The 22,788-nt window shown below is 30.8% G+C and overlaps 1 protein-coding gene across 1 annotated transcript in view; it reads left to right on the forward strand.

Annotated features, from left to right (window-relative positions):
• The window catches only part of LOC143256759 (HEAT repeat-containing protein 3), an 84,848-nt gene that overhangs the window by 57,486 nt on the left and 4,574 nt on the right, over nt 1-22,788 (forward strand). The window contains exons 6-13 of the mRNA XM_076514411.1: nt 2,001-2,144; nt 6,343-6,488; nt 8,320-8,364; nt 9,203-9,299; nt 10,662-10,756; nt 11,434-11,579; nt 16,353-16,489; nt 17,246-17,490. Of these exons, the coding sequence (XP_076370526.1) occupies nt 2,001-2,144; nt 6,343-6,488; nt 8,320-8,364; nt 9,203-9,299; nt 10,662-10,756; nt 11,434-11,579; nt 16,353-16,489; nt 17,246-17,490 (1,055 nt within the window). The remainder of the gene's footprint in view (nt 1-2,000; nt 2,145-6,342; nt 6,489-8,319; nt 8,365-9,202; nt 9,300-10,661; nt 10,757-11,433; nt 11,580-16,352; nt 16,490-17,245; nt 17,491-22,788) is intronic.

Here is a 22,788-nt window from a genome sequence, read left to right on the forward strand (position 1 = left end):
ATAAGGACAAAAATACAACTTCAGCAAGTGAAATTCTAAAAATTATTATATGTGAGTATATTCATCAAACAACCTCCATCAAAACCTCTGGTAACTGATTAACTAAAATATAGACCCAATCATTTCTTTCAAATAATGTTTTAATTTTTTTTTATGCTTAATTTTTCATTGAAAAGGCAAAGAATCTCATTTATAATTTAAATAAAAATGAATGATTAGCTACACCAGTAATTTAATTTTAAGTGCACAATTTGAAATGTGTCAAAGATCTAATGAAATTAGGCCCACAGTACACTGTAATTTTTTATTTGCACAAATTATTCACATGATACATGCTTTCTCTTGTGTTTGTTTCAGGTATTTTCTTTATTTATTTACAGAATATGCGACATAACATCTTCGTCGAAGTATAAGTGTTTTTTTTATTAGCTTGATTTGTATATATCAAAAATGTGTGTGAAAATTTCTTGGCTGTTAGTTTGTTCTTCTAACTGTTTCTATTCCTTCCATAGTGCATTCCAACTTCTCCTAACTGTTTTTTATTTCTTCCATTTTCTAAGTGATATTGTTATTAAACCATGTTATCTATCTTCTTGACTTATTCCTTCATCCTGTGCAGTTTAAGTTCTATTTACCAGTGTATTAGATTGTTTTTGTTAAATAATTTTTTTTTTACATAAGGTACTCATTGAAACCAGTCTAAAGTGTTTTTTTTATTAGTTATATTTGTCCACTTACTACCATAACATTTTGCATTATTTTATCACTTGACACACACACACACACACACACACACACACACACACACACACACACACATGCTTACGTGAAATATTTGTTAACCTCATTATGTTGCATTTTAACAGGCTAATTATTAGAAAAATGGTCAGGTATATAAACATTGAACCTTTAAATGTACGTTTCCTGCGTAGATTGTATGTTGATTTACAAGAATGGTCAGGGACGTTACTAAAACATTGAGCCTTTTGATGTAAGTGGCCTTCACAGACTGTATGTTGATTTAAACTGTGCTTTTGAGCAACTTTAACATTTTTTTTATCTTCAGTAAAACAAACAATCTAGAAACAAGAACATTTTGTGTGCAGAACTAAGATCTAATGTCTCCATTTTTTTCATGATATATTATATAAATTTGATGTCTTGTAGTTAGTACTTATTTAAAATGGAGTTACATAAACCTGACATGTTAAATTAAGAACTAAAATAAAGAAAAAACAACAACCATACTTGGGTTCACCTGTTTATGTCATGAAAATCAACATAAAATAATCAGTAAGGTTATTCATCTCAGCTTGTGAAGTAGCAAGCAGAGTGGCTTTGTGGTGGATTTATTTAAACAATTTTTTATAATATTAGCAAGCTTCATGTTTTTTAGGTATTCTAAGAAAAATAATTTATAAGCTTTTTAAATAGGTGTTTCGTAAATAACTGGAAACTTGGTTCTCATTTCCATATTAAGTAAAACAACTGTCATATTCTTTTGGCAGTAATAAAAGCAAAACAAGTAGCCAAGGCTATAAAATCATTTAAATATTTAAATTATTGCATTATTTCTTCCTGGTGTATTTATTTAGTAATCTTGTCATAATGTATATGTTCACCTGTGTTAACATGTGCCATTAAAAGTCAAGTTTCATAGATTTTTCTATGGTGTTTTAAACCATCATGTTATAAGCACAGCTCATATGTTAAAATGTGTGCTTCAAAATTACAGATCTTGCACAACCATCCATACATTAGGTATAATTTTCGACTGTGAACAGTAAAAGTTCAGATGCAACTTACTATCTCAAACACTGATGTGCCTGTTCTATCTTGGCTGGCCTGATGAGCCCTGGTATTGGGCAAAAGGCTTCATTGGCACTGGATTTGGCTGGCATTATTGTGCATTTTCCTTTTGCCCATAAGTTCTTGTAATTGTTCTTGAACAAAGGGAATTCCTTTGACAAGTTTTTTTTTATTATTATTATTATTAATAGCCCAGTGTCTTCACACTGTATCAGAAGAAAACCAAGAAGTTATCAGTAAACTGAATGAACCTGTAGTGTTAGATTCCATCTACTCCCTCTGTTCTACCACTGGAGAAGAGACAGCTAACCTATTACTGAAGACACTTGGTATAGGTAATATATTTTGTCTAGATAGCTTTTATATGTTTTTGTTTTGTTTTATTGAGTAAAGCAGCTGTCGTTGAATGAGTGTTTGATATTTTATAGTGTATGAAACTGTTGATAAATGAAGTGTTTATTATCCTAGGAAGCTTGGATTTAAAATATTTAACAGTTTTGGTTCTAACTTTTACATTATTGTGGAGCTTTGAAGTTTTTTTTAATAAACCATATGAGTAATTGTGTTATTGACCAAACTGTATCAATTAAAAGTCTGTAAAAAAGTTTTTCATTGTTTAAAAACATAAATTTGAAGTGATTGATTTACTGTGTGGAAATTAGCACAAACCAATGCAATAGGCTATCTGTGCTCTACCCTCCATGGGTATTGAAAACTGGTTTCTGGTGTTGAGAATTCACAGACATACCACTGTGCCATTGGAGAGTGTGTATTTAAAATTTAAACACTAATCATATACTATAATTTTGAAAATTTGCAATGTGTAAAAAAAATAAAAGATAAAAACAATGAGTGCTCTGTGATTGCTTCCTGATGGAACAGCAATAAGTCTGTGGACTTACAATTCTAAAATCAGAGGTTTGATTCCTCTCAGTTAATACAGCAGATAACCCAATGTGGCTTTGCTGGAAGAAAAACACACATTTCATTGTCAAAGTTTGCTCTGAAACAAGTGACATTGGTGTTTGGGTATTATTTCAATTTTTACTTTTTTTCAGAAAAGTTTTGACTTCACAAGATAGTGTGACAGCCTAGGAATTTCTACAACACTAGATAATATGTAATTTTTGAATTGTTAAAGAAAGGAATTTAAATAAATTTGGACAATAACCTAAAATTAGAAACAATTGAACCAATTAAATAAATTTAGAAAATATGGAAAAGATACAAATATAAACATTTATTGTGTTTTATTTCATCCTGTAGTAAAGTATAACTCACATGAATATGTAATGTTATTAAGACATACACAGCTGCTGATGAGAGAGAGAGAAAGAAAAGACATAAGTTTTCTGGTTTAATATTCTGTGACTGTCTTGAAAAGTGGTTGTTAATTTTTTCATTAGTTTTGTTTTATAATGTAGTGTTACATTTTGTTTTCTTTATTAAATGAATGCTAACAAATTTCAATCTTGTTGATTTGTATTGCTTGAGTATTTTTTCACAATGTCAGATTGTTGTCATCTTAATATAAAGAAAAATTAGAAATGTTTTCAAAATATAAGTTCATCGATGACATCGCTATATTGTTCTGTATTAAAATTATCAGTAAAAGTTACATTCAAGCTTGAAAGGATTGATTAATTTCCTTTTGAAAAATGGACAAAAACTTTTAAATTTCACGATTTTTTTTTTCATCTCTTTACATTTATCATTGTGTTGTTGTTTTTCAGCATAAATGCAACCAAAAGAAGTTCAGGATTTTTTTTTTAATTATATGGAACAAATTCTTGATCAATAAGTAAGCACGTTATTCTATTCAAAATGGATCAGTATAAAAGGTTTATTTTAAAATATTAGCTTGGAATGTTTTCAACCTCAATTTTGTATTTTTTTCCATGAAATGTTTCCTTCAACAAAGAGAAGTTCTAGATAAGTTATTTGTAATTATAATTTAAGCACTCTGTGAATATTACGGTAACTGAGTAAGAATGTTTTCGTGTAGTTGCTGATGGTTTTAACCCTTTTACAGTGAGCCAGGGTTCAAAGGCCATATAGTCGTGTTTGTTGACTTGCATTCAAAATTTTATTGAACCATAATTTTTTGAAGTTATGTCAGTAAGTTTGGAATCAAACTGTAGATTATAATTCATATTTTAATATTATGTATAAATTAATTTCCTAATTTAAAATCAGATATTAGAAGAACACATTTAAATATAGATGTTAATGAGTCATATGGTATGTTGAATGCAGCACTGTTTAAAATTAAGTGTTTGTGATGTCAAAACACAAATCTGTAATTTTGTACAAATTAGGAACTCCAATTACTAATATTGTTAAGCTAGAATGTAAAGTAATAACCTCGTATTTTTATTTATGCTATAATCTTTGCACTCGATTGTTGCTGGACATAGGTTGCTAAGCCTTTTAAAATTTCACAGCAAGAAGAGATAATTGATTGCTTTACTTCTTCATTTATTTTTCTACAGCTTAAGAAAAATAAGTTTAACAATTTATTTATAAATAGTAATAATTTATATACATATATATAATATATAATAATTGAAATGTGACTGTATATTACAAAATACTATTCCACTAAAACACAGCTAAGACAGAGAAGACTAAAGATCAGGCCTGGTATAGCCAGGTGGGTTAAGGCGTTTGACTCGTAATCCGAGGGTCGTGGGTTTGAATCCCCATCGCACCAAACATGCTCGCCCTTTCAGCTGTGGGAGTATTATAATATGACGATCAATCCCACTATTCATTGGTAAAAGAGTAGCCCAAGAGTTGAAGGTGGGTGATGATGACTAACTGCCTTCCCTTTAGTTTTACACTGCAAAATTAGGGACAGCTAGTGCAGATAGCTCTTGTGTAGCTTTGCACAAAATTTGAAAAATAAACAAACTAAAGATCAGATTTATATTACCATATATGTGACCTGGATGCACATGAACCTCATCAATTCAATTTATGTAATGTTAGGTAGACTTGACTGGAAGGCCAATATAATAAAAAATAATAACTATATATTTGTTTATACATAGCATCATGAGGCTTAAGTTACTTAGACTAAACATTTGAATTTTTGTGTTATAATATGTTGTAATTCTCGCCTGAGAAAAGCATAACTTATGTTTATTTCCTAATTTTTTATAGTGGTTACAAGGTTGGTTAAGTAAAAAACTCCACATAGAGCATAGAAAATAAAAAAATATATAAAACATAAAATTTAAATATAAACATTAAATACAAATACAAATGTTTGAAATGTATTAAGGAGGTTTTAGAGATTATACAAATAATATTTGAGATTTTTGGCATGAATAATAGCTTTTTTTAATCATAACATGAAATCACTTTGCAGTCAGACTGATAAAGAAACAGACTTTATTTTCACAAAAAAGTCTTTAGTAAAAATATTTTATTAAAATTCTGAATCTTTGTCTACAAAATACTTGTAATCTTTACTAAATGTCTTCTGTATTTTGTGAAGATACATGAGTTGTATCAAAAGTTATAGTGCAAATAAATTTAGTGTATAAATGTGTAGATGAACTTGAATATTATACCAAGGCCATTGTGAAAGGGTTAAATAATACGTATCATATGTAAAAATAAGATTGTACTTGTATTTGTTTTAAAAAAACTGTACATTTTTTTGCAAAATGTGATCATATTTAATTTATCTTCATTTAAAATTTTTGTACACGTTATTTTTTTTTATACAAGTTTATTATTTTTATGTTTGGTTTTTTGTACAGTTACATTATGTTAGCTACAAATATACTACTTGTTAAAGGCACATAATTTTTGAGTGAGATGAGCTATAACTAGTGAATTAATATTTTAACTTTAAATTTCAAGGTTTTGTTAAAGGTAATGTGTTTAGTATATAGTCAATAGTTTGTGGAAGAAATTAGTATTTCATAAAATTTGTATGTACTACTTGATATAAAAAATTTAAACTTGGCTTGTTTTAAATATTTAAAGTGTACACTGAGTGTATTTTTCATCCATAGCTAAGTTTTATATTGGCTTACTTACATTCATCTTGTTAAGAAATCACATGGGTTTAAAGATTAAGTAATTTACAAAGAAAGAAATTCAGTAACATTAGTGCTTTAAGAAAGTAGGACTTTTTTCAGTCCTGAAAGGCAAAAGTTTATCTCTGAAAAATTCTTTACTGGATTTCTTGGTTTATGCTCAGTTTATGTGTTACTAGTGCTTTATGGGAATAGTAACTACCTAGGTATGTCTGAAACATTATTGATATTATACATTTATATATATTTACATAAAGAATTTTATTGACGAAATTGAGCCCACAGCAGATAACAGCTATTACTGCTACAAAGCATATTTCGTTGAAACAGTTGGTGAATACTCATTGAAGAGATAATTCTGTATTAGGTGTGTATATTTACTCAATACAAAGAAATGAGTTGAATGTGAAAGTTAGTTTTTTTGGGGTTTTTGGTATGTTCTAAATTTCCTTTTTTTTTTCCATGTTATTCATGTGAACAGGCATCATCGTGAATATTCATTCTGGACAGCTTGCAAAATGCTCTCCAGCTACTGTTACCTTGGTGATGGAAACTATAAACTTGACCCTAACAGCTTCTGTTTTAGAAAGAATGAAGACCCTAGTTGAGATGATTCAGTGCATTAAGGTAAATTTATTACTGCTCAGTTTGGTGATGTGGGTGTGATATAGATGATTACTTTTTTTTTTTTTTTTAATTCTAGCTAACCCTTTATCATCTATCCATCCTTTTATCATCCAAGGGATTTTTATTATTACTGCACATGGTGTAAAAATACAGGTGGAGATGTCTAGCATGCACAAATATATGGGTGAAACTGATACAGTGTTAAAGTATGTGTATCTAAATAATCAAGATTTAATTACAGATCACATCTTCCAGTTTACTCTGTACAGTTGCAGTTTTATGTGCATGTTAAAAACAATAGGCCTACAGTAGAAAACAACTATTACTTTTAAATTATTAAAGTTATTAAAGGAAAAAAAGTTACATAGTAATTGCTGAATCATTTATGTGATGAAAGATGTAGATGTGTAGATTTGGTGCAGATGTGTGGTTGAAACCTTGGCTATATGTACATTTGGCTTAATAACTGATTTCCACAAATTATCTACACAAGTTGGACAAAAGCAATAATGAGGATATGTTATTGACTCTGTGTGTCAGTCCTTAAGAATATAAATTATGCATCAAAAAGTTGGGTTTGTCTATGTGTTAATTTTTCTACCTGATAGTATCACAGAACAATTATAGAAAACACATAGCAATCTTTTTATTCATTTAGCTTTTGTTCAGTGATGAATTTTATCAGAAATGCCAGTTACTGGTATTAAACAGTCCTTTAATAGTCTTGTAAAGTCATTTGTGACTATCTGCCTTCTATTTTGTCTGAAAATAATTGGTTTTATAATTTTAAAGACTATTAATATCAGTGTTAAAACTGGCACCAAGAAAGCTGCTGATAGTTGTATATTATATACTTGTAAAATCCAGTTACAAATTGCTGCACTGTATTCTGTTTTTAGTAACTTCTAATCATAAATGTACTAAATGTATAAATCAAGTACAGTCAAGTTTGTATTACAAACTAACTAGAAGTGTGTAATATCATAAATTGATCCATACCAACAAATGCTTAATGATTAGAATGTATTGAACAATAAATTTTGTTCAAGTGTTGTGAACAGTATTTTAAGCAATAAGTTCAGTAATATATTAACTGATGTGAGATGTTAAGAAAGTAATATGGTGATGTAAAAAAATGTTTGAAATGCTGTAACAATTTAAGAGAAAGGATATTTGTGATAAAAATACTTCAGTTTTTTGTTTTGGGGCAGATAAAATTACCACAAATATTTTTAAGTGTTACCAAATTTAAATTGATCATTAATGAGTTTTGAAAATTCATTAAACTACAAGATTTAATTTTTATTTAGGAACTTGTAACATGAGTTAGATATTAATTCAATAAAATGTCTAAGGCTTCTTTTTTATTGAAAGTTTTAATAAGGTAGAAAAACTAAAAGTTTTGAATTAACTATATGAAATATTTTACTTGGGAGTCAAAATATCTTCATAATTGCAGCTTTCTGTCCAAGTTCTTTTACTCGAACACTCATAAGACATTCATATGAATTATGGAGCATAAACTTCAATGATTAAATACGACTGATTATTCAAGGTGCAAAGATAATGTATAATTTACATGTTCGTTTTTAAGGAATTTTTCAGTAATTTGCTTGAAAAAAATTTGGTATTTGTTTTGAAAATAACATTCTTTTTTCCTTTTTTTGTGTAGGTATACTTGTTAAGTTTATAGGCAATAGATATAGTACAGAGATGGGTTTAATTATCCATATATATATATATATGGGCATAGGGTAAGAAAACAGTAATTATTGGTTGGAAATTTTTCTACAACTTCTAATTAATAACCTTTTGTCTCATTTACATGTAGACAGAAGATAAAAAGAAAGAAAACATAGCAGAATTAGAAAGTAAGGTAAGACAACTTTGATCCTTCCAAAAAAAAGTGAAATTGCATATGAAATGGTGATTATTTTTTAGCTACCAAAGTTAATATTTCAGTAAACATTACTTCACATAAATATGCCAGTTCGCTTTAGAAGCGAAAATTAAAAAAAAATATATGTTCAGCAAACAGTAGGATTTCAGAGTTTACATGTAACATAATATTTGGAAAACTAGATAATAATGGTTGTTTATATAAATAATTCCTCCTGGAAAGAAATAATTTGATTATCTTTTTTTAAAGGGGTACATTAATATGTTTTTCTTACTGATACTAATACAGAAGGTAATTACATTTATTTTGGCTGCTAAATGTAGCTGGAAAGAGGCACATTGTGACAGTTATTTATAAATGTTATTATTAGGAAATTTCAGAGGTGTATTTGATTTTAATCTGTATTATTCCTTAATCAATTTCATACTAAGCTCATTGTAACAAAAGCTACAAACAAAAATCAGTTTTGTTTCTTTTTTAAATATCTAATTCACTTACAAAGAATAATGTATGTTTACATTTTAAAATTTATGAATTTCATCCAGACATTTGATAGATGTTACCAGTTTGTTTTAGGATCTAATGATCATTTTTTATAAATTAAAATAATCAGAAAATAAAATTTTCTTTGTAGAGAAAAGTTACCATTAGACTTTTTTATGTTTTTTGTGTTATTTAGGTTTTGCTTCTGATATTGTTTGAATTTAGTTTTGCTAGTTAGAGTTAAAAATGTATAAACAATCATTAAAAAATCAGATATAGCAAAATCTCGAATGAGTAATGATACACCTATTATTTGCATTCTGTCTTTAAGGAAACCTTGTTGACTGCATGTGCTAGAAAACTTCAAGATATATTAATAGCCAAACAGATTGCCTTAGAGATTTTAACAAACATTCTGTGCTCAGAAGGTAATTATAGCATTAACTTCAGTAATTTTTATTAATTTTTAAATTATTTTTGGTCTGAATGCCAAATACTGTTTACTTGCTTGAAAACACTTGTTGGATGAATAGATATTGTTGAAAACATTAATAAAGATAGATATAAAGAAGGATTGGAAAGATAGTAACAGTGTACCAAGATATATAAAACTCATCAGAATAAAAAAAAAATCTTACTGCTTCTTTTTTCAGTTACTTCATTGTGAGAAATGAATAAATAACTATGTAGAAAAATTTTTCATTTCTATTTTTTCAAAATGTAGTTTAATAAAAATTAGTTTTCTCTTAGTGTTAAAGTCCATGTACTAAAATAAAAACTTGATACTTAGTTTTAATAAACTTCACTTAATACTAAATCACTCTTTATTTTTAGTTTGTTTTTTGGTTGCCATTATCTAAATATCCTGAACTGTTAATGCAGAATGTAGTGTCGTGTTTTTGTGAACATATTTTGATAGAATTTTCCAAGAAAATAAATTATTGTAATGACAAGTTTTTCAAGAAGACACTTAAAAAAATTATATTTTCTTGAACTGAAATGTAGTGTTACCATCAGCTTACTACAGTGTACACTAAATATTCTGGAACAAACACAGAAAATACTTCTTCAAGAAAATTTTAACTTCATTTTGTGTACCTGTAAAATAAAACTTTTACCACAAATTTAGACTTGTGATTCCTGATAATTTATAACTGTTCAATTGATATATACCTGGCATCAGTGTTGCATCAGAATAATTGTAAGGCCTAGGCACCTTCTGTTCATAGGCTCAACCAGCTGTATAAGTTAAACCAAAGATTAACTTTTAAAGAAAATTTTCATGACCCACAGTTTTCATAGGGCCTAGGCACTGTGCCTGTTGTGTCTAATTAGTAATGCGGCTCTGCCTGGCATGGCTTGATGATTATAGTGTTGGACTTGCAATCTGTGGGTTATGGAATTGAAACTGGGCCCCACACATCCTCACTCTTTTAAGTGTTTGAGCATCATGGTATGATGTTGATTCCAATTTTTTGCTGGTAAATATTACCCCTTAAGTTGATAATGAGAATTGGTACCACTGTGTATTGCCTTCCGTGTGTTCAGCAGTTGGAAAGGAAATTAGGGACACTGTTAAATGGTCTTATTATCTTTATTATACACAAACAAACACTGAATTGAAATAATATGCTATCTGGATGAAAAGATATAACTATCATTAATTAAATGTCACAGCAAAAATATTGAAATGGAATTAGTTTGATTTTGTTCTATTGGTACTTTCTATATTCTACCTGACTAAACCTCATATTATGATGTTTAATTATTATTATTTGGTATCCAAACAGATGGAGATGACTGGGAAGATGTAGGAAGCAGTGACACAAGTGAAGAGATGATATCAGATATAAGCATGGAAGAAGACAGTACAGCAGTTGGAAAGGTCTGATGTATTTGATTCTTTCACACATTATCCACTAATAGTTTGGATGTAAGGACTGTAGCTTTTAATTTGAATTTTTATGGGTAATTTTTAAGTTATTTTTGGAAAGAAATTTGACTGTGACAATGTATTTATTTAATCAGTTTTTCATTGAAAAGGATAATTTGTTCTACTGAGAGCTTGGGATTAATTATTGAGACTAATCTTCCTTTTTGAGCCAAACTGGTGAAAACATTAATTTTCACCTATATAGAAAGTTTAACATGCTGTTTTAGTCACATTTTGAAAGTCACTCGTCTTCTTGTTAACATGTATGTTTACAAGTTGAAGTTATTAGGAGGAAATTTATGTTTTATTTGTTATGAATCAGTGGTTGAACCCCCTACTTGTTAAGAAAGAGCAGCCCAAGACGTTGTTTTGCCTGTCCTCTAATCTATCAGTTCAAACAGCTACACACAAATAGCAAACACTTTGTTTAACTTTATGTGAACATTTTGAAACACACCATCATCTTAAAAATTCATCTCTCTCAGGCATCATGGTGACATTTTTTAATTAACTTATAATTAAAATAAGATTAGTTTCTCCATTTTCTGTTATCAGTTTTGACAAATGTTTAGGTGTTTAATCTGAAGTTGCTTGTGTTATTTATGATCTTTATGGTTTTTGCTTGGTAGTTTCCAGTTACTATTCCATGTGAAGTCCATGAAGCACTGGTTTCACAGGACCTGGTGAATAAGGTGTTAGATCACACAAATGTTTTATCTGAAGAAATACTATCTGTGTTAGAAAAACATAAAGAAGGACAGAATATACTAAAAAGGTAAAAAAGTTTCAAGACAGTACACTAATTAAATCTAAACCACAACCTGTTTTATATTTAGTAAAGAAATGAAATCATTAAGATTGTCCCAGAAAAGACAGTGGTATAAAAAGATTTATTCAATCAAAGAGAAAGTACTGTTTAGAATATAAAGTAATAGAGCTATAATTTTTCTCTCAAGTTAGGTTCAGTGAATAAAAATAAAAGAAATAGATTAATATAAATATGTTTTGAATATTAGTTTGCAAATCATTTTGTTTAGAACTCAGAGAGAGTAAATTTAACGTGCATGTTATGAACTAGGGATACTGTTTTTGAGATATTTTGGTGACTGTAAAAGAAAAAGTATTGTGGAAATAAAATAAAAGTACTATAATTGATAGAATAGAAAACAAATGACAAATAAGAATATGTTTTTGATTGAAATTGGGTGAATTTGTGAGTAAATGCATCCATCAATATCTTCCATACATTACACTAGTTAATGGTACTTAGATCCAGTTGATCCTTCTATTATGGGTTGGGTGAAATTCATCTAGCTGATAACCACAAAATAATGGTAATGTGTGCATATGTTTCCAAAACTGCAGGTTATCAGTAAACATTACAAGGCTTTTCACACAAAATATCAAGTTTGCAATTAAGTATTGAGATTTAAGATTTTTTCAATTAAAATTTTCTCAGAATATTGACTATTCAACGTGCAGAGAACTTTTCATTTTAAAATTAAAAATACTTTTATGCACAGAAAATTTATATGATATTCACATAATTATCAAACGTTTTTTTAAGAAATAACTTTATTTTTTATATTTTATTTTTGCTATCAAAAGAAATTCTCTGTGTTTGTTTAGTAGATTTGACTGATCTCATAACTACCATCAGAAATTAGGAGGTGAACATAAATTGCTTTTTCATTCTAGAATGATTACAATTATAACTTAAACACAAATGTTTACTCTAAATAGCTTAAATGTTATAACATTTTATATTTATTATTTGTATTTTATTGACATTATATGTTTCATTTGCACCATAATACCCTCATAAATCAAAAGAACTACAAGTTATTCCTCCTTTGAATCCCAGGTGATGTGTGATCATAAAAGTTCATAAAATATCCAGAAACATTATCCCCATCTCCATCATCATCCCTATCATACCCATGTCTTTGTTCACTTTTATTATACACCTTGGTTCTGTGCTGTGCTATTCTTTTCTTTCCATTGTGTTCAAGTGTCTTTTCATCTTGTAGCCCATTACTACTAGGGCCTCATGTGCTTTAGGTATTTTGACAAGATGATCCTGCTGGTCTTTTTTACTCTCACGTACAATTTGAAGTTCAATCTTCTGTCATCTACAAGCAAATAGTCATTAAAATTCTTTTTCAAAAAAATAGTTTTGAGCAGGAATTGGAAACAATCTCATGAGAATTACTGCTTGAATTGCTGCTCAAACCATGAGCAGAATCATGACGTGCAATTATCTGTGCCAATAAGGTTTTGAATCTCAAACTTGAGAAAATGCACAATTACTTTCAGAGATTTTATTGAAATTTCTTTCACATCTTGATTGTGAATGGTATCAACTATTTGCCAGAAAAGCTCCACATACTCATGAAGAAGAGTCCCAGAAGCATAATCCACAGCCTTGATAGCCTTGTAGTCAAGTGATGTAAGACAACTGATTAATGTTAACAATGACCCATATGAACTTTTATCAGCCAAAGTTTAGATAATCCATATTTATATGCTTCTTTATTTTCTTACAACAAAATCGTGGTAAACTCAGATCCTTTCCATCACTTGGAATCTTCTTTGTCCTCCATGATAAAATGTTTTGATACTTTGAGGTGACAAGATATTGTTATGTATTATTATTTATTTCCAGACAAATCTATGATTTACTATATTATGTTATGCATTACTATCTCAAGTAACTGGAAATTTGAATCTTAGTAATGAATTAGATGTTAATGTGTATTAAATTTATGTTTTTTGCTGACAAGATTGATACACATAATCTCCTTTTTTTAAAACAAATATATTTTAATATACAAACATAAAAACAATACAATTTATAATAATGGTTGTTCCTAACAGTTATTAAAAATGATAGTTTATATACAACAGTTTTACAAATTTACACAGAGACTTATATCTGGTCAAGAACTAACGATCCAAGCTCGCTCCAACTAAATTAATTCTGAGTTAATATTATGGCATGTCGCTTGAGCTAATGACATCTTTCTTAACTAGCCTCACACACCAGTAGGAAGTTCTTTCCTTCCATCAAAGATATGTAATGTCCTCATAGAAATAATGACGTCCAAAGTATTTCACTGAAGTTGAATGGTTTGTAATGTTCAAAATCTATAATGCTCCTAGTCTGTTGTTTTCTGATTGATAGGTGTTAATCATAATTATAGCTTCCTAGGACAATAGCTTACTGACTATAGCTGTCCAATAATATTACTACTTTAGTCACTTAGATGGCTGTTTCTTACACATATCATACAAGACTCTAGAACCTTCACGATAATGCTCTAAGTTACTAGTATTATATACACATTGTTGATTCTTACCCAAGAACATCTGACAACTTTCCACATCAGACAGGACTTGCTCAGTACACAGCTAAGAATGTACGTTACATGAAAAAAAAGAAAACTGTACAGAAACAAACATAGGTATCATAATAAATGTATATTGATAAATCCATTACAGTATATTCAACAGTCTTTTCAAGAATTGATGTGCTGTATTGCTGAACCTTACAGATAGGTGGTTTAATCTCTATTCCTTCTATTAATAGATGACAATTTTTTTTGGCTGATTTATAATTTTTCTTGCCAAAGGAAGGAATCATTTCCTACATCTGCTTGAACTTTAAGCCAGCACAGATAACTGCGAGGACATTTCTCTGTTAACACCATTCACAGCCACTTGCATCTTTGTCATGTCCTTTGTGTATTCAGGTTTTTCACAGTTAAGAATTCTTTGCATTACAGTTCTCATCAATCCCTCTGGATCTTTAGACAAAGTTGCATAATAAACTTTGAAAGACATTAGTGACTCTACTTTGTGTCTAGCGACTTAAAAGGTGTAGCACTATTTTGTCGCTCTTTACTTTCAAGGTTTTTGTCATACTTGCAAGCAGCTAAAATAAAGAAGTTTCAAATGTCATGAATGGTCATGTTAACATATTTGGACATACAATGAGTTTTGTTTCAGACTTTTTTTTTTTTTTCTTAATTTGGGCAACCTCAATCAGATTCTCTGCTTCCAGATCCACATCAAACAAGTCAAACATGTTCCCCCAATCATAATGGGTTTGCTGGTTGCTTCTCACCTGTTTTTCAAGCCACCTTTGTTTCCAGAAACAGCCCATCTTGGAAACAAACACGAGCTAAACAAACTTTGTGTCTGGACCATTTACATTTACAAGATATCTTTGGATCATTCATCCTGGTGCCAATTAAATATTAATCACTCAGAGAAATTAACATAAATGATGCAAGTTGACTGAAATTTAACCTGAAAATTATACAATTCAGTGTAAAAAAATATATGTATCAATAAATATCTCAACAAGATGCATATGACAAAATAGAGATTGTGTAAGTCAGTATCATTTTGTGCGAGGATCCAGCTTGTAAAATTTAAAAAATATCGGGCCAGAGCCATAATTGGTTAGAAATAATTTGTCACTTATGACATTAAACTACTTGGTAGCTCAAACTCTGTTCAGATAATAAACTGCAGAAGGATTTCAAATTTTAAAATCCTTTTTTTAAAATATTTTAAAAAGTTTAAGAAGCATAAACACTCACTGAATTAAGGAGTTTATATAAGATGTTGTTGATAACTTTGACATACAGATAAATGGCAAAAATGTAATTTAACCATTATAGTAACCACACAAAAAAATGAAAATTGTCAAAGGATTTCCAGATTATTTAGTCAAATTTTAATTTTGTGCATATGAACTAGTTGTTTTAACAAGATATGAAATATAACATAGATGTGTTATACTTTATTCATTACTTATTTTTTACATAAATAATAATAAAACAAATGATCAAAGTCTCATTTTTTTTTCTGTAATAAAAGTTAAACCATCACCTTACCTAACTTTAGGTTTGGGTGAATTCACATGCTGTTGATGCTGCTGAGACAAAATAATTTTTTACCAAAATATAAATTTCTATAAAACCAATACTTACGTGATTAACTTAGGACAAACAAGACTGCTTATACCCAAAACAATGGTGTTAATTTAAAAAAAAAATTATGTTGTTTTTTTTTACTCAAACTATTTTTAAAAGAAAATTGGAAATGGCTGATTCATTTGAGAATAAATAAACATCCCCTGTGTGTTAAGGTAAATATCAAATAAGAACTGATAATTAATTAAGTATAATGTAAAAACTATTTTATGTTATCTTAGATTATGAAGCAAGTATATGTTTGTGTTTACAAATTAAACAGTGGGATATATATATATATACTGACAAATTAATCTCATTGTTTTCAGGATCTCTTTAATTTGAATTTGTTGTTACTTCTAAATTTTTGTTAGACAGAAATGTTTACTTTCTCTGACTTAAGAAATTTCATTGTTAAATAAAAACCTGAGACTTTAATAAAATATTTAGCTCATAGTTAATCTGTAAACACTATGAATACATTAATTATTGTTAAGAAATGATTAAAGCAAATTTATAAAATAGTGTTATCTGTATTGACTAGTAATTTTTTTTTTGTATTATAGAGTGAAAACAGTTAGATGCCGTGCCTTTTTATGCATCAATAATATTGCTCAAGGATTAGACAAAGAGGATCTGGGTAGTTCCCAAAATCTCTACAACATGTGGATTTACCTAGCAGAGTTAGCCTTTAAACAAACTGGTAATACCAAATAATGCTAATTGCAGAAACATATTAGTCTTAGGTAGAGAAGAAATTATAATAAACACAAGACACCAAATTTTACTTCATCAGTTTTTCAAGAAAGGCTTAAGTAAGTTCTTGTTTTGGAGTGATTATTGTGGATAAAAATAAGAAAGCATGGATTGTTAAATTTTTGTTTTCTCTAACAAAATGTATATTATTGCATCTTTGAACTTCAATGATATACTTTTTTCTAAGGCAATAGTGATAAACGGTGAAGTTATGATGAACTATAATTGCATTTAAAAAGGTAGTAAACAGAAAGCATGAAGAATATTCACTGTAGTTTATCAAGTTGTATTTGAATTATGAAATTTGTTAGCTCACTAAAGACTCACCTTACTAGTTTGAAATCTGCCACAAAAGAAGCTTGTTTATGCATAAATACTTTACAAAGGTTTAGAGAACCATGGGGTCCAATCTGATCTTTCAGTTGGTTATTCACATGTCATGGACATAAGTAGATGCAGATTAGGAAGTGTTTTAAAAGAAATCTTTCTTACAGTAACAGTAGATACAAGCAAAAAAGTTATCAGTGGCAAACTTTTATATTTTTTATTGAAAAATCTAAATGTGTCAAAGAAGAAGCAAACATACAATCAAGTGCATCATTTAACCTCAGTCACTGCATTTTAGATAAAAGAATTACAAAATTTTCAAACCTCGAAATTTTGTCCAGAAGAAAACATAAAATTAATATGACTTCCATTCTAGATTCAAAAGACTGTGAACTTCTTGAAGCAGCAACAAGTGCAGTTCGAGGAATTTTAGAAAAGCTGGGAGAGTCTGGAGCATCAATGCTGTTCCGACATACGACATTGTCAGACTTGCAGCTACTTTTTGAGTTTGGAAGACAGTGCACTGATACTAGTGTTTTAGTGAATTTGGTTCGAATTGTTGGAACACTAGGGTGTTTGCTTGGTACAGTGCCAGAAGATGGGACAAAGCTTTTAACTAAAGTAAAAAATTTTAAAAGATGTTAATTTAAATATTTTAATGATGGTTATAGTAATTGACTGTATATTACCAGTACTATCTTAGTTGAACAAAAGTTCAACATTTTAACTGAAAGTAATTTTAATTTCAAAACTATACTTCTGTCAAATACAAGCCTTCCTTTATCATTCCTCAGTGGCCCTACCTTCTCTTAACATGGCCAGGTGGCTATGGAGTTTGACTTGTATATGTGTCTGAAACTAGATAATGATGCTATTTTTGAATACATTGTGTATTTGGTATTTTTCAACCTTGTGTGATATGCAGTCTTAAGGATCAGGACAATAAGTAGGCATGAGCAAGGGATTAAGGCACTCAACTCGTAATTCAAGGGTTGTGGGTTTGAATTCCTGTTACACCAAACATGCTCGCCATTTCAGCCATGGGACGTTATAATGTGACGGTCAATCCCACTGTTCATTGGTAAAAGAATAGCCCAAGAGTTGGCAATGGGTGGCGATGACTAGCTGCCTTCCCTCTAGTCTTACACTGCTAAATTAAGGACGGCTAGTGCAGATAGCCCTTGAGTAGCTTTGCACAAAATTCAAAACAAACTGAATCTTCTATCATTTTGTTTACCCTTAATGTATTCAAAGAAATCCTTACTGTTAATTTTTTATATTTTCAGTCACCCTTTTCTAACATCCTTTTCAGTATTCTAATTTCCTGTTTCTCCAACTTATTTGATCTTCTATAATCATCCAAATTGCTAAACATACTTGTGAATTTCAATTTCTTATGCTTTTCTTTAATTTCATCTCTTCAACTGTTTGTGAGCCAACCTAGTTTTTTCACTTTCTTTCTGTAAAGAATATGTTTACCTTGAATATTTAAAATTTAATTTTTGTATGGAGTAACTTGATAGCTTTACTCTGCTGTATATGAATAAAATAAATAACCATCAGTTGTGCAGTTAACTTTTCATATATTATCTATAACAGTTTCATTTTTCTTTATTTACTTATTTACTAAAATATGGATATATTTGAGTTATTTATTTATGATATATTGTTAAAATAGTATATTTCTTAGATATAACTCTAACTGTGAATAATATTCATAACTTTATTAAACTTCATAAAATTGACTAAGTTCTGTAGTGTGCTCATAGGCTTACATGTATGTTAACCCATTAAATATCTATAGGGTACATCCAGACCCCCATCTTAATATTGATAATATATTTTTTAAACATATTATGCAAAGAAATTGATTGTATTACATAAAATTCTTAATAATAAGTGAAGCACCCCAAAAGTTTAGATGTTATTGTAATTAGTCCTGTTTAACTTATGAGGAATTTAAATAATTTCTTTTTGTTTTTATCACTTTTTTTTATCCTGAATGTTTTGATAGGCAAAAAGATAGGTACTCAATTCTGCTGATTTCAAATTTTGTGTCTTATGAACTTGATATTTACTGTTGTCTTTTTTATTTTAAATATCCTCTGTTTTGAATTTGGTATTCATTGCTGGACATGAAGTAAAATTTATATAGTTGTGTTGTAGATTGAATATGCATTGGGATGTAATAATTACATTATAGTTTTTCAGTTCTTTTCTGTATTTGTTTTTCTCAGTTCAGTCAAAAGTGTAAACGTCTTGATTGAGTTCTTGTGAATTTAATTGTATTTCATCTAACCTGAAAGATTTTCTATAAATTGTTTATTATGGTAATCATGATTCATATTCTGTATAGTATTTCATCAATGTTTTGTTTATTCTCATATCTTCCCTCTTCTTAGACAGGTTTTATTCCAATAAGTTATTTCTTTTCTCACTTTAATTATAATTATTTTGTTAGTTAATAAAAGTTACTGGATTAGACTGCCAGAGGTGGATTCCTGTACAGAGAAGGTTTTGTACTTTCAGTTTACCTCCTCTGGAATCAAAACATCCTCCCATGTGTTTGCCATGCATGGTGACCTGTGAAGGGGAGGAAAGGATCCTTTTGGTTGAGGGATCCAATTCCAACACACCACTTTGGTCTTGAATTCCTGTAGATGGGCAGCCCAGGTGTGACATCCTCCCAGGGTTAGCTGGCTGGTTCACTTAGGATAGAGTCAACCGAGTACTTGTGTTGAACATTGTAAATGGATGGTGTGGACAAAATATCTGATGCTGTTGTTTGGGTATGATACTCACAAAACCCTGGCATTGCTGCAGCATCCTTCTTTGGCATTATCGTACATCCTTTCATAGGGCTCCATGGTGGGTGGGGTCAATGAGTGCTGAAATGTATTCCCTTTATTCTGGATACCTGTTTTATTTAATTTTATATTTATTTCTGAAAAAAATAAATAAAACTGAAAGAAATAAATTACTGTAAAACTACCATGTGTGGCTGACTCTTGTTCTACAGTTACCATCACAATCAGATTCTGTACCTCGATTTCCAATTATGCATTCCTTATCCAAGAAATCATTAGGGTATATGTCTCCCATTTCTGTTCAAAAGGGATTAGAAGGGCTTGCTGGCTCCTCTAAGTCAGTAAAGAAGTTATGCCCTAGAGACATTTTGGTGGAAACATCTTCACCATAACATATCAAACTCCTCTTGAAATCAAAAACCACTGGGTATTACCCATCAAGGCTACTTTCTATGTAACTTTGATTTATTCCAGAAGAGTTATAGTTGAGACAGATATAAAGAACATTCCTGAGTGAGAGATTCTCGCTGGTTTCTCCAGCCAAGGCATTCTGCGGTGCGCCAAATCTCCACTTGCAAAGATGGAATTATGGTACCTACTAATGTTCTGATATTGATGTTTACATCACCATGTCCTCCTGCCACAGTTAAAGTAGGTTATCTGAACTGTAAAGTACGGCTATACATTCCCAACCCTCTCAGATGTTTCCAGTGTCAATAGTTCAGTCATTCAAAAGCTTCATGTTGTGGTTCTTTTTTTAACATGTGCTTGTTGTGGTGGCAAAGACTACTACTTAAGAGTGTGAACTGGAACCACACTGTGTTAACCATAGTGGTCTACACCCTTCTTACTCTATTTCTTGCTCTAAATGGGTGGAGGAGAAAGAGGTGCAAAGCTTGAAGACTATAAATAGTATCTCATACCCAGAGGCTCAGAAATTATTGTCCCATGCTCCATCTCAGACATATGCTGCTACACTTTGTTCCACTGCCACAGTGAAGTGCAGAGAGATCTTTCTGTGCCTCCAGCAGAATCATTTACAAAACATATTGCCCTCCATAATTAAAAGAGTTGACAAATCTGTGTCTGCTTTCATCTTTGTCCCTGCCACCTCTTCCAGTGACTACTCAGTTCCATTTCCTTTGGCTTCAGGATCAGATGTTCCCTCAGGTCCATCTTTTTCTGCATCTCTGAGAATTAAAATGATCATTCGTTTACACCCTCAGTCACTGAAATCTTTGTCCACAGACAGAGACCTGTCTACTCAACCCATGACAGGATCCATGGAGGTGAATAGACCTTCGTCCAGTAAAAAACAAAAATTTGGTTGAAAACAAAAGAGCTCTTTGCCACATTCTCCTCCACCTCAATGAAAATGGCTGCTTTGATCCAGTGGAACTGTTAGGGTTCTTGTTCAAATATAAATGACATTAAGGATTTGTTTGGTTTTTACCATCCCATGTGTCTCTCCTTACAGGAAATGTTTCTGAAATTTGTCGATACAGTCACCCTTCGGCAGTTTTCTTTGTACAGAAATGACAGGTTGTGTGTGTTAAATGAGTGCATGGAGAGGTGGCACTGCTGGTTGATCAGTGTGTGTTCACTCTGTCTTTGTCACTCTACACCCTTGGAGGCTGTAGCCATCTGTGTTTCCTTGGGTCGTATCATCATTATTTGTTCTCTTTACCTGGCTCCTGAAGAAACCTATGATCAGTCAGACCTTGCTGCCCTCATTGAGCAGCTACCATCTCCCTTTTTAATCCTGGGGGATTTTAATGGACATAATCCCTTCTTGGATATGCTCTTGGATACATCCTTTCTCTCTTCAATACTTGTTCTTCCACTTATTTTCATGCATCTAGTCAGTCTTTTACTGCTATTCATCTCTCTGTGTGCTCCCCTTCACTTTTCTCTTACTTTTCTTGAAGGGTTGACAGTAACCCATGAGGCACTGATCATGTTCTTGGCAGTTTGAGAGAACCTGGCCATGATTGATGCCACCCAACCTGCATGCTTTGATAGAAGTTAGATCAGGCCAACTGGCCCTCTTTCACTGCTCTCTCGGAACTTGATCCTGCCTTTGTAAGCCATCAATAGACAACTGCATTGCAGCAGTGACTAACTGTATTGTTCCAGCAACTGCTCATTGTTTTCCTAAAACCTTGACACATTTTCCACAGTATCCTCATCTATGGTGGAATTCTGCCACATGGCAGAAAAAGCCCAAAAGTGGGTTTTTGATACCTTTCATAGGTATCCCACACTTTTAAACCACATTGCTTTTCAGTGTGCTCATGTGTATGCTTGGCAGGTTAGATGTCAAAGCCAAAAGGAATCTTGGATTAAATACACCTCTAGCATCTTTTCTATCACCAGAGTTCCAAAGTCATATGGGACAAGATTCAAAAGTTCAGTGGACAATATACTTCTCACTCCCTTTCGATCTTTCTCTGTGATGGCCAAAAAGCTTCTGATGTCTAGAGCATCGCCAATACTCTTGGTGAAAGCTTTTTTCGTGCATCTAGCAATTCTGCTTCATCCTCCAACTTCATAGCCATCAAGACACAGGCAGAGTGATTGCCTCTTTCCTTTCAGGCTGATTGTCTCTGTGACTATAATTGCCCCTTTACACTGGTGGAAATCAAGCTTGCATTTCATAGGTCTGGTAGTACATCAGTTGGACCTGATTATATTCATTATGAGATGCTGCCCCATCTCTGTCTTGCATCTCTTGCAATTCTTCTGGTTATTTTTAACCAGATCTGGCAGGAGAATGTTTTTCCTGATGCTTGGTGCCATGCTGTTGTACTCCTTTTCATGAGCCGGAAAGGATCCCAAGATTCTTTCAAACTATCTTCCAGTTGATTTGACAAGCTGTCTGTATAAGATATAAGAGAGGATGGTTAATGCTACTCTTGTTTGGTTCCTCGAATCAAACAACCTTCTCTTACTCACCTAATATGGGTTCCAATGACAGTGCTCCATCATATAGACCACATGAATCAACTTAAAATGTCAATCAGGGAAGCCTTTCTTAAGCAACATCTTTTTTTTCTATTTTTCTACCTTGAAAAAGTTTGCAATAGAATGCAGAGGTATGGCATCTTGTGAG

The sequence above is a fragment of the Tachypleus tridentatus genome, chromosome 7 (genome assembly GCF_004210375.1).
Source record: "Tachypleus tridentatus isolate NWPU-2018 chromosome 7, ASM421037v1, whole genome shotgun sequence".
In the NCBI taxonomy this organism is placed as follows: Eukaryota; Metazoa; Arthropoda; class Merostomata; order Xiphosura; family Limulidae; genus Tachypleus; species Tachypleus tridentatus.